General features: G+C 33.3%; 1 protein-coding gene across 3 annotated transcripts in view; it reads right to left on the bottom strand.

Moving 5' to 3' along the window:
• Positions 1–14,011, bottom strand: part of RBM46 (RNA binding motif protein 46) — a 37,632-nt gene that overhangs the window by 9,911 nt on the left and 13,710 nt on the right. For all 3 annotated transcript variants that reach the window (XM_019641163.1, XM_019641164.1, XM_019641165.1), the window contains 2 exons: positions 13,031–13,498; positions 11,754–12,536 (listed from right to left, as the gene is read on the bottom strand). In XM_019641163.1, coding sequence (XP_019496708.1) covers positions 11,754–12,536; positions 13,031–13,498 — 1,251 coding nt within the window. The remainder of the gene's footprint in view (positions 1–11,753; positions 12,537–13,030; positions 13,499–14,011) is intronic.

Genomic DNA, 14,011 nt, shown 5'->3' with positions numbered 1-14,011 from the left:
AAGAACAAAAGGACAGCAACTTGTCTGTTCCCCTTCCCCGATTCCCCAACGCTGTTCCCCTCCCCCAATTCCCCAATAAAATCTTTTTTAAAAAATGCATGCTGGAGTGTACAGTGTAATAACTGAAGAATAATGAAGAGTTTATGACTAATACAGCTAAAAGAAGAAGAGAAATGATGGCCAAGAAATAATCTATCAAAAGAAGGCAAGAAAAAAGAAAAAGGAAATAGAACAGGAAAACAGAACAAGGAATAAAAAGCAAATGGAAAATGAGAAACCTAATTCCAAGCACATCAATACGTAAACTAAATGCAAGCTGACCAAGCACTCAAAAGACAGACTTTCGACAAAAACAGCAACATCACTAAAAAAAACCTAACTACACATAATGGGCTCATCTTAAGGCTAAGATATAGGAAAAGTTAAAGTTAAAAATGGAAAAATATATAACATGCAAACTCTAACCACAAAAGCCTACATGTTACTATCAGAGGAAGTACACTTTAAGACAGGAATGCATGACATAAAATGACACAGTATATAATGATAAAAGGTACACTTCACCAGAAAAATATAACAATTCTGTATTTCTATGCACCTAATACATAACCCCAAAATACACAAAGCAAAAGCTGACAAACCAAAGGAGGAAAATATAAATCTATAATCATAGTGATTTTCATAACCATCTCACAGTAAATAACAGACCAAAAATCATGAAAAATAAAGAAATTTAAATGATTAACAAACTTAACCTAATTAAGATATATAGTATATACATGTGTGTATGTATGTGCATATACACATATATGCATATATGCCTGTATATGTGTGTATACGTACGTGTGTGTGTGTGTGTGTGTGTGTGTGTATAAAGAGTTGACTTGTGTGCCCAAAAACATGTTGGAAGTCCTAACCCCTAGTACTTCAGATTGTGACCTTATTTGGAAACAGACTCACTGCAAATGTAATTATTTAAGATGAGGTCGATGGAGTAGGGTGGACCCTTAACCTAATATGATTGGTATCCTTACAAGAATAAAAAACCACAGAGAGAAGTATGCTATGTAAAGACAGACACACATTGCGAGAAGATGACCATGTTACAAGAGAGGCAGAGATCAGAATAATGCATCTACAAACCAACAAATGCAATGACTGCTGGCAAATACCAGAAGCTATGAGAGGCAAGGAAATTCTCCCCTACCAGCTTTAGAAAGGACAAGGCCCTGCCAACACCTTAATTTCTGACTTCTAGTAGAACTATTGGAGAATAAATTTCTGTTGCTTAAGTCATCCAGATTGTGGTACTTTGCTACAGCAACCCTAGCAAATTAATACATTGAAGCTAACAACTGCATACAAATTCTGAAGCAGGCATGGAATATTTACTTTATTGGTCATTAAAAAATGAAAAACAAAGGACTGAAATGATACATACTTTCTGATCACAGCAAAATAAAAACCAAAAATACCACTACAAAAATCTCCATAGGTTTAGAAATTTATACTCATGTTCAAGAAGAAATCAAAATGAAAAGTATTTTGAAATAAATAAAATACATCAAAACACATGTGATGCAGCTATAACCTTATGCCAGAAAGACTGAAAACTCTAAGATCGCTTCTTAAATGATATTCCACAGTCAAAAAATACATAACATCAGTTTATACAAACTCTTCCACAGAATAAAAGAGAAAAAACTTCCCAACTGTTTTTCATGAGGAAAAGTAAGTGCCAATCTCACTAATGTGCAGATATAAAAATACTAAAAAAAAACATCAAAAATCAAATTTAGCAATACATAAAAAAAGATCATATACCATGACCAAATTGATTTAATTCAGAAATACAAGGCTGATGTCACAAACATCAATGTACTTCACATTAAAGAATAACAGACAAAATGATATATCTAAATAGACACAGAAGAAAAGCATTTGATAAAATTAATCAGCCATTCCTGATAACTCTTAGCAAATTAGGAATAGTAGGAAATATCTTTAATGTGATAAAAGAATTCTATTTAAAAGCTACAAAAAACATCATACCTTAATGGAGAAATATTAAAAGTTTACAAGGGTGCCTATCATAATTTGTATTCAATGCTGGACAAGTGGTTCTAGCCAACGCAACAAGGCAAGAGAAAAAAAAGTATCAAGACAGAAAGAAAGAAAAAGCTCATTATATGTAGTTGACATGACTGTGTATGTAGAAAATTTAAAATATTGGGCTGTCGGAAAAGTCATGATGCATTTTTACAATGAAAAACATAGAAAAAAATACGTCATGACTTTTCTGACAACCCAAAAGAATCAAACCATTAGAATCAAATAGTTTTATTCAAATACACAAGAAATAAATTACATTTATATAAAGAGGAACAATTAGAAATGGACATAAAAAGGCTCCTTTTACAATGGCATTAAAAAACATTAAATACCTACAAATAAATCGAACGAAAGATGCGAGAAATATTTACACAGTAAACTACTGTATGTTTAGAGAAATTAAAGAAAGCGTAAATAAATGGAGAGATCTATAATGTTCATGAATCAGAAGGACCAATATTATAAAAATGTCAGTTCCTTACAAATTGATCCCCATCAAATTTCCAGTAGGGTTCTTTTGCTATAAATTTACAATTTGATTCTAAAATTCATATGGAAATATAGGGCTAAGAGCCAAAATAATTGTAAAGAAAAAAAAGTGGGAAAATACTGTCTACCAAATATCAAGACTTATTATAAAGTTATGTAATTAAGGCAATGTAGTAATAGAATACAGAATCCAGAATAAGGTATGTATGTGTATATAGGTGTGCATGGGTGTATATGTACATACAAACTTGATTTATGTTAACGGTGGCACTATAGAGCCATGGGAAAAGGATGGTCTTTTCAATAGATGGTGCTGAAATTATTGAAGGCATGAAGTTTAATCGAGGTTTATTCCTCCATACTTCATTAATACATTGAAAAATCAGAAATGTGAATTCCAAGATGCCTAAGTTCTACTGAGTGAAAAGAAAATTTCTAGTGTTCAGTACCTGCTCTTGAAATCTCCAGTGTTCACCATAATCTCTTGGTCACAGCTGCTGAAGATAGTGATGGAGCAGCTCTAAGTACACTTGTTTTGAATAGGCTAAAAGTTGGTCTTCAGGTTAATTTGTCAAAGCTCCAGGTTTGGGTGACAGTAGAAAGAACCAGTTTAAAGACATGGCTATTGCTACTGGTGGTTCAGTGTTTGGAGAAGAAGGATTGACTCTAAATCTTGAATAGAGTCAGCGTCATGACTTAAGAAAAGTTGGAGGTCATTGTGACCAAAGATGATGCCACGCATCAAAGGTGACAAGGCTTGAACTGAAAAACACATTCAAGAAATTATTGAGCAGTTAAGTATCACAACTATTGAATATGAAATAAAACCAAAAAACTAAATGAAGGTCTGGCAAAACTCTCAAGAGGAGTAGCTGTACTGAAGGTTGGTGGAAAAAGTGATGTTGGAGTGAATGAAAAGAAAGACAGAGTAACAGACGCCCTCCATGCTCCCAAGCTGCTGTTGCAGCAGCTTTGTGGTGGGAGGGGGTTGTGCCCTGCTTAGGAGCATTCCAGCCCTGGACTCATTAACTCCAGTTAATGAAGATCAAAAAATTGGTTAAAAGTCACCTTACAAATGAGTTTATTTGCAGCCTGATTTAGGTTTTAGAATAACATTGTGGCTGCCCACTAAATGGAACAACAAATCACAAAGCAATTTCCAGAATAACAAAAGTACAATAGCGCTGCTGTCAAGGAAAAATGAAAGCTGCGTCATATCTTTCAGGGGAAATGATTTGACCTGTGGTATTTCCCAATTGGAATTTTCCTATATCAATACTTTCAAAAGTGTTGCAATATTTACAAAAGAAAGAACTAAAATAAGTGGGCTAAATTTTTCTAAAGAGAGATTTGTCAATGGTTAGTAAGATGGGGCCAAACAATAGAGCATTCTGAACAGGAGCATGGGAGTCGAGAGAACGTGATTATATTACAATAGCAAACCATTATAAGTAAAGGTCAATGTAGATATCTACTGTACAAAAGAAGCTGGAGTTGTACATTCTAGTTTCCATTTTTTATATATTCAAGTGTCAATCCCTTGAATTAATTTGTGTATAAAAATCAAGCTATACTGTTTAAACACAGAATAAAAGAGGGGTTTTCAGAGTACATTCACGAAATTATCATGTGGTACAATTATAACAGTTTGATGTTTTCTAATTATTGCATTCCTATACACTTTTTAACCAAAGTTATTGATAGTTATAGTAGAAATAATTCAGTGTAGTATATAAATTATATTTACTGAATTAAAGCAATGCAGAAAGGTATATAGCTATCCAAATAAACCATTGTCATAAACTATGAACTACTGTGTATATAAAAGTCCATATACAGGCCATTTTTAAGGTTCAAATGTCACCTGCTATGAGATAAATAATGGCATACATGCAACTAATATAGCATTAACCAAATTTTACAGATTTAAGGAGCAAGGAAAACCAAGTAGTTATTAATATTCTGATGATTTAAAGCTTTTAATTAGTTAGGGAAACTAAAGTTTTTACTTTGTTTCTTTTGTTTTAAATCCCCGGAGGGAAGTACACTATTCTTGCAGGTAATGCACTACCAGGTCGTCTTACAGGATGTATTATCTAGGATGATACAGCCATAATTAATAAGGAATAGATACTATATTTAATCTTAACCAAAAAGCCTAGAAGCAGCTGACACTGAATAATTTTAAAGTGTTTAAAAGCACAGGTGATCACTTGAAAAAATTCATCACAGTAAAACTAATTTCTCAGAACACCTTCTGTCTATATTTACTAGTCCATTCACTAAATTATATTGCTATAGCATAAGCAATTACCATCTACTAAACATTAAATAGGAAGCAGAAATAAAGGCATGGTAGGCTGAAGACTACATGCAGCTTCTCACACAGACTTGACTGAGTCTAAACCCATAAAATAAGTCAGCCATAGAGGAGAGAAAAATCAATATAACGTTGAAATCCTTTAAAGCCAGGTTAAGAGCTATATTTGAGCGACACCATGTGGCAGAAATATGAATTGCTGCTGACATCTAAGAATGGAACAAAATAGGCAAGATTCAAGAGGGGAAATTTTATAAACCATTATTTTTAAAAATATTAAATGAAACTATGTTAAATTTATAAATTAATAAAGCAGTAGCTACTGTTAAAACTAGTGTATTAGAACAAGTATTTTAGGAAGGCATTAACCAAAGATATTAAGAAATTACAGGATAGGGGATCAAGCATGATTAAACAAATGTATAAAGTAAATTAAATCACATGATCACTTTAGCCAGTTTAATTAAATAACTATGGAACAAATGCTGGTTAGATGATATGTTTTAATACACATCACTTTTCTAGATTCATTTGCAAAAAAAAAACTAATTTCTAAGTTTTTCAGTAATTAAGTTGTTTTATAAAATCTTGGTTTTGATTATAATTAACAAATTCAGGTAAGGAAACAACCAAAAAGCAATTACTTGTCATCATGCAAATAATGATAAATCTTTCATTATTTTAATCCAGTTGTTCTGCTGTGAAGTGGACAGATACAAGCTTTGAATTATTTAAAGGAAGGGATATTAAACTGTTAATTCTTGCAAAAGCAGCTTGTAATTTTAAACTATTTGAACTTAATTTATCTTGGTATACATAAAAAATGTCAAGTATTATTTTTGGTCCTTCATAAGATTTTTGACCATATTTTAAATAAAACCATAAATTTGGGGGATAAAAGAGTCCTTAGTGGTCACCAAATAAAACCTTCATATTTTAGAGTGAAGGCATTGAGGTCCACAAAAAGTAAATGATTCATTTGCCATTCGCTAGTCAGTTTGTTGGTGGCAGAAACTACAGGTTCTTATATTTCTACTTGGTTACTCATTACTGTATTAAGCTACTTCTCTCACAGTACTACATAATAATTATGGTCTATTAATACAACTGTTATTAAGATAAGAATTATGAGTAATACCACATGATGGTCTTTCACAAAAAAATAGTTAAGTTTCAAGAGGAACAGAAATATATTTTCATGAATACTGGGCCCTCATGGACGTTCAAAGACATAGTTGAGTTAATGGAATTTTCATCTCATCATTTGATCATATGAAAACAATGCATATAAAATGTTGGTGCTGATTATACTTCTTATTTACCTAAGTGAATTTTAAAGCAAATTCAGCAAATTTTGTTCTTTAAAATATCAGTTTGAAATAGTATCACAGTTAGATCTATAATTAAAACTGAAAAGAAAGAATAACTTTCTAAAAGTATGTTTTTCTTTTAATTATTGATAATTAAAGTTTTCATTATAATATATCACCATTATGTTGTATCTAGCTTAAGTGTTTCCTAAAACTGTTTCTTAAATAAAAAAAAACAAGGTTTCAAAGCAATTTATTGATAAATTCTTTAAATCGAAATAGATTTTTGCACTTCTGCCCATCAATCTGGAAATGACAGCTCATAAGAAAAAAAGCATCTTATTTTTCACATTAAAACTTCTCATAATAGGGCCAGCCGAGTGGCGCGATGGTTAAGAACTGGCTTGGGATGCCAGAGGGCCCCGGTTCAGATCCCACATATGAGGGCCAGTGACGCTGCCCTCTACAGCTAAGATGCTGAACAACAGCTCAACCTGGAGCTGGGCTGCTGGGAGTCGCTGGAGATGGCGTAGGCTGCAGCCCCTGTGGCAGTGGGTTGCCATGGGCTACTGTGTGTAGCCAGCAGCCAGCGTGAGCGGCCAGCAGCCGCAGTGAGTGGCCATTCAGAAGCCTGCGACTGATCTGCCTCGCCCGGGAAGAGCGCAATGATGGTGCCAATTGGGCCAGTGAAGCAACGTCCTAGACTGAAGAACAAAACGACAGCAACGTATCTGTTCCCCTTCCCCCAATTCCCCAGCACTGTTCCCATCACCCCAATTCCCCAATAAAAATCTTAAAAAAAAAAAACTTCTCATAATAGTATACCTTTATCCTACTGTGTCTTCTATTTCATAACTTTCAACCAAGTTTTAAGTGATAACAGAAATCAAAACCTAATGTAAATATTAAAGGCATAGCAAACTGAGTGGCTATCATGCTTAGAATACATATACTAAATATTTTACCATTCAATGACCAGGAAGAATTAAAAATTCTAATGATGTATGTAATTACAAGTCAAATACAAGAAGCAATATGCAAGTAGCCACAAAAATGAATATTGAAAAAACAAAGTACAGAAGATACTAAAAAGATGAATATTCACACATAAAATGGTCCACACAAATCAGCATAGATTCATCTAGAAAAAAATTACTTGCTCAGAGGAAAAGCAAGTAATGTCAACATAGTCGTACTAAAAAATACTTGCAAAGTTTTAAAAAACAGGGCTAATGAATTTAAAAGCCTACTTCCTTTCAATTTCTAATTCTTAAAAATCTGACTGAAATCACCAAAGCAAACACTATACAGAACTGTTTGCTGTTAACCCATCCCGATGCTGTTTTTCTAATCAGTGTTTGCTTATGGTGTGCCCCTGTCTGGCCATACACTCCCCTCATGATTTACAACTCAGATCAGGTACGTGTACCTTTTTCCTTTGTACTCCCCAAATCACCTATGCATAGAGTTTCTGTCTCCGTGCCTTCTTCAGTAGACTGTGACTCCTCAAGAGCAAAAACAATGTTTTATTTATCTTTAGCTCCCAGCTGCTTAGCAAAGTACATTAGCACATGAGACGCATTCAAAAAAGATTTGTTCTTTAATTAAACTTCACCAGTCATGGTCAAAACAAGAGAAAACTCAGATTAAATTACATCACTAGCACAAGCTGGTTTGTGACAGATTTTCTTCGCCCAGTTTTAAAGCTTTAGGTGGTTATACAAGTAAAAAAATATCCCACTTCATCAGTATCACACAAACATAGAAATGAGAAATGACTTGCCAACAATTAATCAATTATTTAACATGGTGAATTATCAACACACACTGAGGCTACCTCCCTCCTTCCAGTAAGTATTCTCCAGGACTTTCTTCTTCAAAATTATAACCCTCCAGGACTTTCCTGTATCTCCTTGATTGTCCTTATTCCATTCCTAGGTTGCAAAGAATCCTCCATGGGAAAGCAGGGGCAATGTTGGAAGGCCCAGATTCAAAACAGAGGCAAAGTTTTAGGAAAGGCAGGATTATTCACATTGATAGTCTGATCCATTATTAAAAAAGCAAAATTATGAAATAGAAAAGGCTTATTTAAAAAGATGTGATGCGAATGACCCAAGATATCTCCGCACATCAAATATTTGGTATAGAACCTATCTATCTCCTAGCCCCCTAGTCTGTATTCTACCGATTAAACCCACTGAATACCACCCTTATTACAAGTTCCTAAAAATAACCAGGTACTACACAATTTCTTATCCTACTGGTTGGGTGAGGCATTTCTAGGGAGGTTATTCTCTGACATTATGAAGATGAAGATAGTCCCCTTGAAATAAATAAATAAATAAATAAAATAAAAATACAAGGTTTCAATGTTGGCATTAACCCCAGCTTTCAGTTTTTCTTCTATTAGGGGCATTTTACTTAAAATAGAGCTCACTTTAAAAAGGAACCAAAAACAAACAAACAAACAACAACAAACAAACCCAACATTTTAAAAATTGATTTTAAGGGACTATACAACCAAGAACTTGTGGGATTCTGGTAAGAGCACTAAATGGTCACCAGAAGTAAACTCTGATTTCTAGCACTCATTTAGGTATCTGTTATCCCTTAAAAAAAAACTTCAATTTTCCTCATAAGGCCAATGATAGTCATTTAACAAATAAAGTCTAATTTTTTTCTCTTTTATTTTTCAAACTTGAAAAATAGGCATGGTAATGCCAAAACTACTGACATTAAAAGTACATTCTTAAAGAGCTCTGAAATAAAAAGGTAAATGACTTTATATCACATATAATAGCCAAAGATCATCAAGGTAAGACTGGATAATAATGTTCAAAATAGCATCAAACTGAAAGGGTTAAGAGTATCAAAGCAATTTTTTTTAATTAGTATGCCCAAAGAAAACATCTTAAAATAGTAGTTAAATTCACTATCTAGAAAATTAGATTCAAATTCTTTAAGAAAATAGAGCCAAGAAATTATTTAATACTTAAAAAAGTCCATTTAAGGGACTCCATGAACCAACCAATAACCTCTCAAGATTTCGGAAAAATCCAATGCTTGAAACATGTCAATATTTAGCAAGATCTCAATAACCCAACACCTCTTCCCCACTAGGAACACACCACTACCACCATGTTCTTAACCTGGAACCATTCAATGAAACTATGGAATCTTTATCTAAAGGAAATGCACCCCAAAACATATCAACTCTTTAAAGCCCAGAGGCTCCCATATTAACAGAAGAAAAAAGCAAGCCAGACACGGCCACAATTATATTAACTCTATCCTTGATCTGCCATGTAGCAATATGCAGCCTCCTGTCTATAGCACCTGAGCACCTGTCACTACACTTCGATGACCTCTGAAAGCCTGACATTTGTTTTCTAATCAGAGATCCTAGACCCCTGATCTCTGACTCTTCTACTTCCCTGAATTTTCTCTGTCCTTCTCCTCAGTTGCCTCTAACTCAACCTTCACTCATGTTTCTAGTCAATCACAATAAGGATTTTTCTGTTACTGTCTGTAGACAAGGCCTTAGGACTTATGCTGCATCCAAACAAACTCTAGTGTTTAACTGAAATTTTTGGCTTATATTTGGATTAGCTCTTTTTTCTAATGGTGACTAGAAACTGAAAAACTACATAAAACACAAATTTTCAATCTTTTATTATGAGAAGCTTTAATATAAGGTTGGTAAAATCTGAAATAGATGAACTATAAAGCAAACTGCCTGTGCCTTCTAAGTATTTCATACACTGAAGCTAATTTTATCCCTAATTAACATAAACAAGTTGGGAATGCTATACCTGAACAGGGTTTTCTGAGGGAACTAAAAGTTATAATGAATTAACTATGGCTGTAGAACTCAAGTAAAAACATATCTTAATATTAATTAAAAGCTGATGAAAAACCTCTGATTCCATATAACATCTGATCTTCTTTATGAGATAAGCAGGCAAACCATGTCTTAATAGAAAATCTGACAAAAATAAACCATGTTTTAAGAATCTTGGAAATTTAAGTTAAATCTGTAAGGTAAATAATGAGTGGGGATAGAAATAAAATACACTTCAGTATTACCATCTTATTAGATCAGACACAAGTACCCTGGGAAAATCTTGCTCAGCAACTAATTATCCATATTCCACTCCAAAAAATAATTCGATCCATTTTTCTTTAAGATCGTTAATTTGAATTATTTGCTACCCATCTAATTTTATATTTAACTTAGATTGTCTTTATTAAAAGAAAAATGGAAGGCTCCTATTTTATACATTAATGGAAATCATACCTAAGAATTTATTAACTTATTAGATGATTGTAAAATTACCAAATATTTCCAAACTAGTAATTGAGGACACTACTGAAAAGTTTCTTTGAAAGAAACCCTACCTTCAACCCTAAAATTACGACGAAATCTCCAAATCAGAATCTTCTGAAAATATTCATAACATAATGGGCGTGGCTATGATGGATAAGCAAACACACACACACACACACACACACACACACACACACACACACGACATTTTCCCTTTAACAATGCTTTTCCTTTAGACAGCCTTCTCTTAACAAATTGGAGAGTATCAATTTTCCATAGATAAGCTTCAGTAGTATGGTTCTGCAACCATATAACAAATCAATTTTAGGTTAAGAGTTTGACAATTATAATCAAGAAACAATTATAATCCTTAGTTGGAGACCTTTCTTTTTTATTGTTGATTTTCAAGAAACCACTATTCTCCTAATAAATATCATTTGGAGCACAAAGTCATCACCAACTGAAATCGATAACTGCATTAAAAAATAAGACAAACTGGTAGGGAGAGGATAGCTAACAAAACAGTAAAAAATAGGAAGTAGTAAAATATCAGAATGATTTTACATTTCTTCCTTGACAATGCCAAATATTTAATTAGCATATGGCCCAAAGCCTTTCTTAATTATCCCTCAAATGTTTTAAAGAAACTTGCTTTTTATTAAGCACAAAATTAACGAAGAGAATGGACATAAACATCTTTTAATGATGCTTTTTGTTTTTCATGAGTAATAACAACAAATTTCCAGATTGGTGAGCATAAGGCTGTGTCTACACATCTGAAATGTCTCTGACATTACCAATTTCCTACCCCTGCCCTCCAAAAAGATTACTGTGTAGACTTCACCAAAGATGCAGGGACACTCTTAAAAACTGGTTTAAGTAACAAATCTTGTAACTTATACAGAAATTATTATTTCAAATGAGGATGAGTCACTACAAAACAATAAATTAATGAAACAAGACCATGAACTCTAAGGTATATCAAAACCAAATTTTCCCATAAGCAATGTTTAAAAAGCTAAATACAATAAGATTCTATATGAGAAAAGTCTCAACAAAATTTACCATGAATTCACAAAACTGAGCTAAAATTTATGTTAAATACTCACCACTAATGTTGAGTTAGAATAAATTAATTCATAAATAACTTATAATATTTCATATTCTACATTATTTAAAGTATTTTTAAACTTACCCAAATGAAGTAACGTAAACTGGGCTGCAAGTTCCTTTGCATCTTCTAACGTCGTACAGAGTTTGTCTGGCATGAAGTAACTCTGGGATCCATTTGCAATAGCAGGAATAACGATTTTATATACCAAGAGTACTTTCCCATCTTGACTTGTTGTTGAATATAAATAATATTCTGGTGGTGTCCAATTATTCTTGTTGCAGTAATAATCCAAATGCATTACTGCAGAATTGAAATGATTTGATTTTAAAGAATACATACTAATTGGAGTAAGCTTTGTGCCAGGAAAAAATGGGTAAGTGCATCTTTCGATTTCAGGGGGGCTTGGGCTATGCTGACCATTGAGACGAGCTTGAAGAGCTGGTGGCTTGCCTAGAGTTTTTGGATGGCTCTCTTCTTTGTTAGTGAACACAATCAAGCTTTCAGAATTAGGACTAATCTGACCATTAAGATGCTGTTTCCAGGTGTTTTCTTTATTTACTGGTTTTGCCAGTGTTACCTCAATACTTGCCCCATCAATGCATTTTCCATTCATAATAGACATAGCAGCCACTGCATCTTCTCGGTTGAAAAAGTGAACAAAAGCATAATCTCTCAGTTTCTTTACCCGTTCAACTGCACCAGGTTTGAATTTATTGAATTCTGCTTTAATTGTTTCCTCTGTAGTTGAGATCATTAAATTTCGTACATAGAGAACTTTAACTCTCTGCATGGTTTCTTCATCAACCTCTTTCTCTGGGTCAGCCCAATCTACCTGAATGGTATGGCCCCATAGTTGGAACGTTCCTGTAAAAAAGAATAAATTAATCTGAAGACAGTTAAAACAAAAGTCAAATATTGTTAAGTAAAATTGTTTCTCCAAAGAAGAAAAACTCAAATACGTATCATTATATTTGGTTAAGCGTTATAATTTCCTATTCACATGAGAATTTATTAAGGCAAACCTAAAACTTATGGTGGAATTTTAAAAGTCAAGACAAAAAATATACTTCATAGACAGATCTTTACTAGAAGAATTAGACATTGTCTTTTGGGTTTTTATGAAACAACAGCTCAATGTAAGTATATACATTCAGCAAATCAGTAAATTAGTATACATTATGACATTTTATTTTATAGAAACTTCTTGTCTTTTAGAATTATTTTACTTCCTTACTTAAATAATTTTTATTCCTCTTTAAGGAATGTTTTCCTAATATTTGATCTCTGTGGTACTGTCATTTTTCCATATTTATAATATGGTGAATATAAAAAAATAACCTTTAAAGGGATAGGCTTACCTGGAATTAGTTTTCTCCGAGCCATAGCAGCAGCTCTATGAGATTCATATTCTACAAATGCGAAACCACGATTTTTAGTCTTATCAGTTGCACTTGGATAAACGATGACATCCACAACTCCTTCTGTAACTTTCTTCATTTCATCTAAAATTTCTTCTTTCTTCTTTTCCTTGGGAATAGCTCCAATAAATAATCTGCAATTATCTAAGCTTACACACACACCAATAAACTTCCCTGGTCGAATCTCATAATTATTAAGAATTCTGATAGCTAACTGGGCTTCTTCTTTTGTAGTGTACATCACAAAAGCATAACCTCGATTTTCACCACTAAATTCCATCATAAGTCGAAATTCATATATCTTCCCTGCTCTTTCAAAAACAGGAACTAACTCATCTTCATACATATCACGAGGTATTTTTCCTACAAAAACTTCACAGCCTCTAGGTGGAGGTGGACCTTCCCAACCTAAAAGACAAAAATAAATATAAATTCTGATAAGATCTTTATATTCACTATTCAGTCAGTCATTCATTCCACAAATGTACTGTGAGCCTTCTTTGTGTCATGCACTATTCTAGGTGTTGGGGGATACAATAATGAACAAAATAGAAGCCCCTTCCCTCATGAAACTTATAGTCAATAAGGGATGAGTGATAAGTGCTATGAAGAAAACTAAAGCCATAGAAGGGTTGGTATTTTTGGTTGGCAGGTACATCTTCTCTGCAAGTATTTTATATGTTAGAACAACTCAGAGCCCACAGATCTGTAGTGCTAACATGTACTTTAGGGAGGGCTAAAGTGGTAGGAAATGTGGCCATTAATGTAGCTAGAGGCCCCGATTTCATTTTAAGTCTGACAGAAAGTTAAATGGAGGGTTTTGAGCAAAGAAACTGCACCAGCTATTAGTAGAAAAACAAAACATTGTACCTACTTACTTGTTTACATCTCATTTGCATCTGGCATAGACCCCACTCTTCT

Source organism: Hipposideros armiger, unplaced genomic scaffold (assembly GCF_001890085.2).
Source record: "Hipposideros armiger isolate ML-2016 unplaced genomic scaffold, ASM189008v1 scaffold_58, whole genome shotgun sequence".
NCBI lineage: Eukaryota > Metazoa > Chordata > Mammalia > Chiroptera > Hipposideridae > Hipposideros > Hipposideros armiger.
This window is presented reverse-complemented; position numbering and strand designations above follow the sequence as displayed.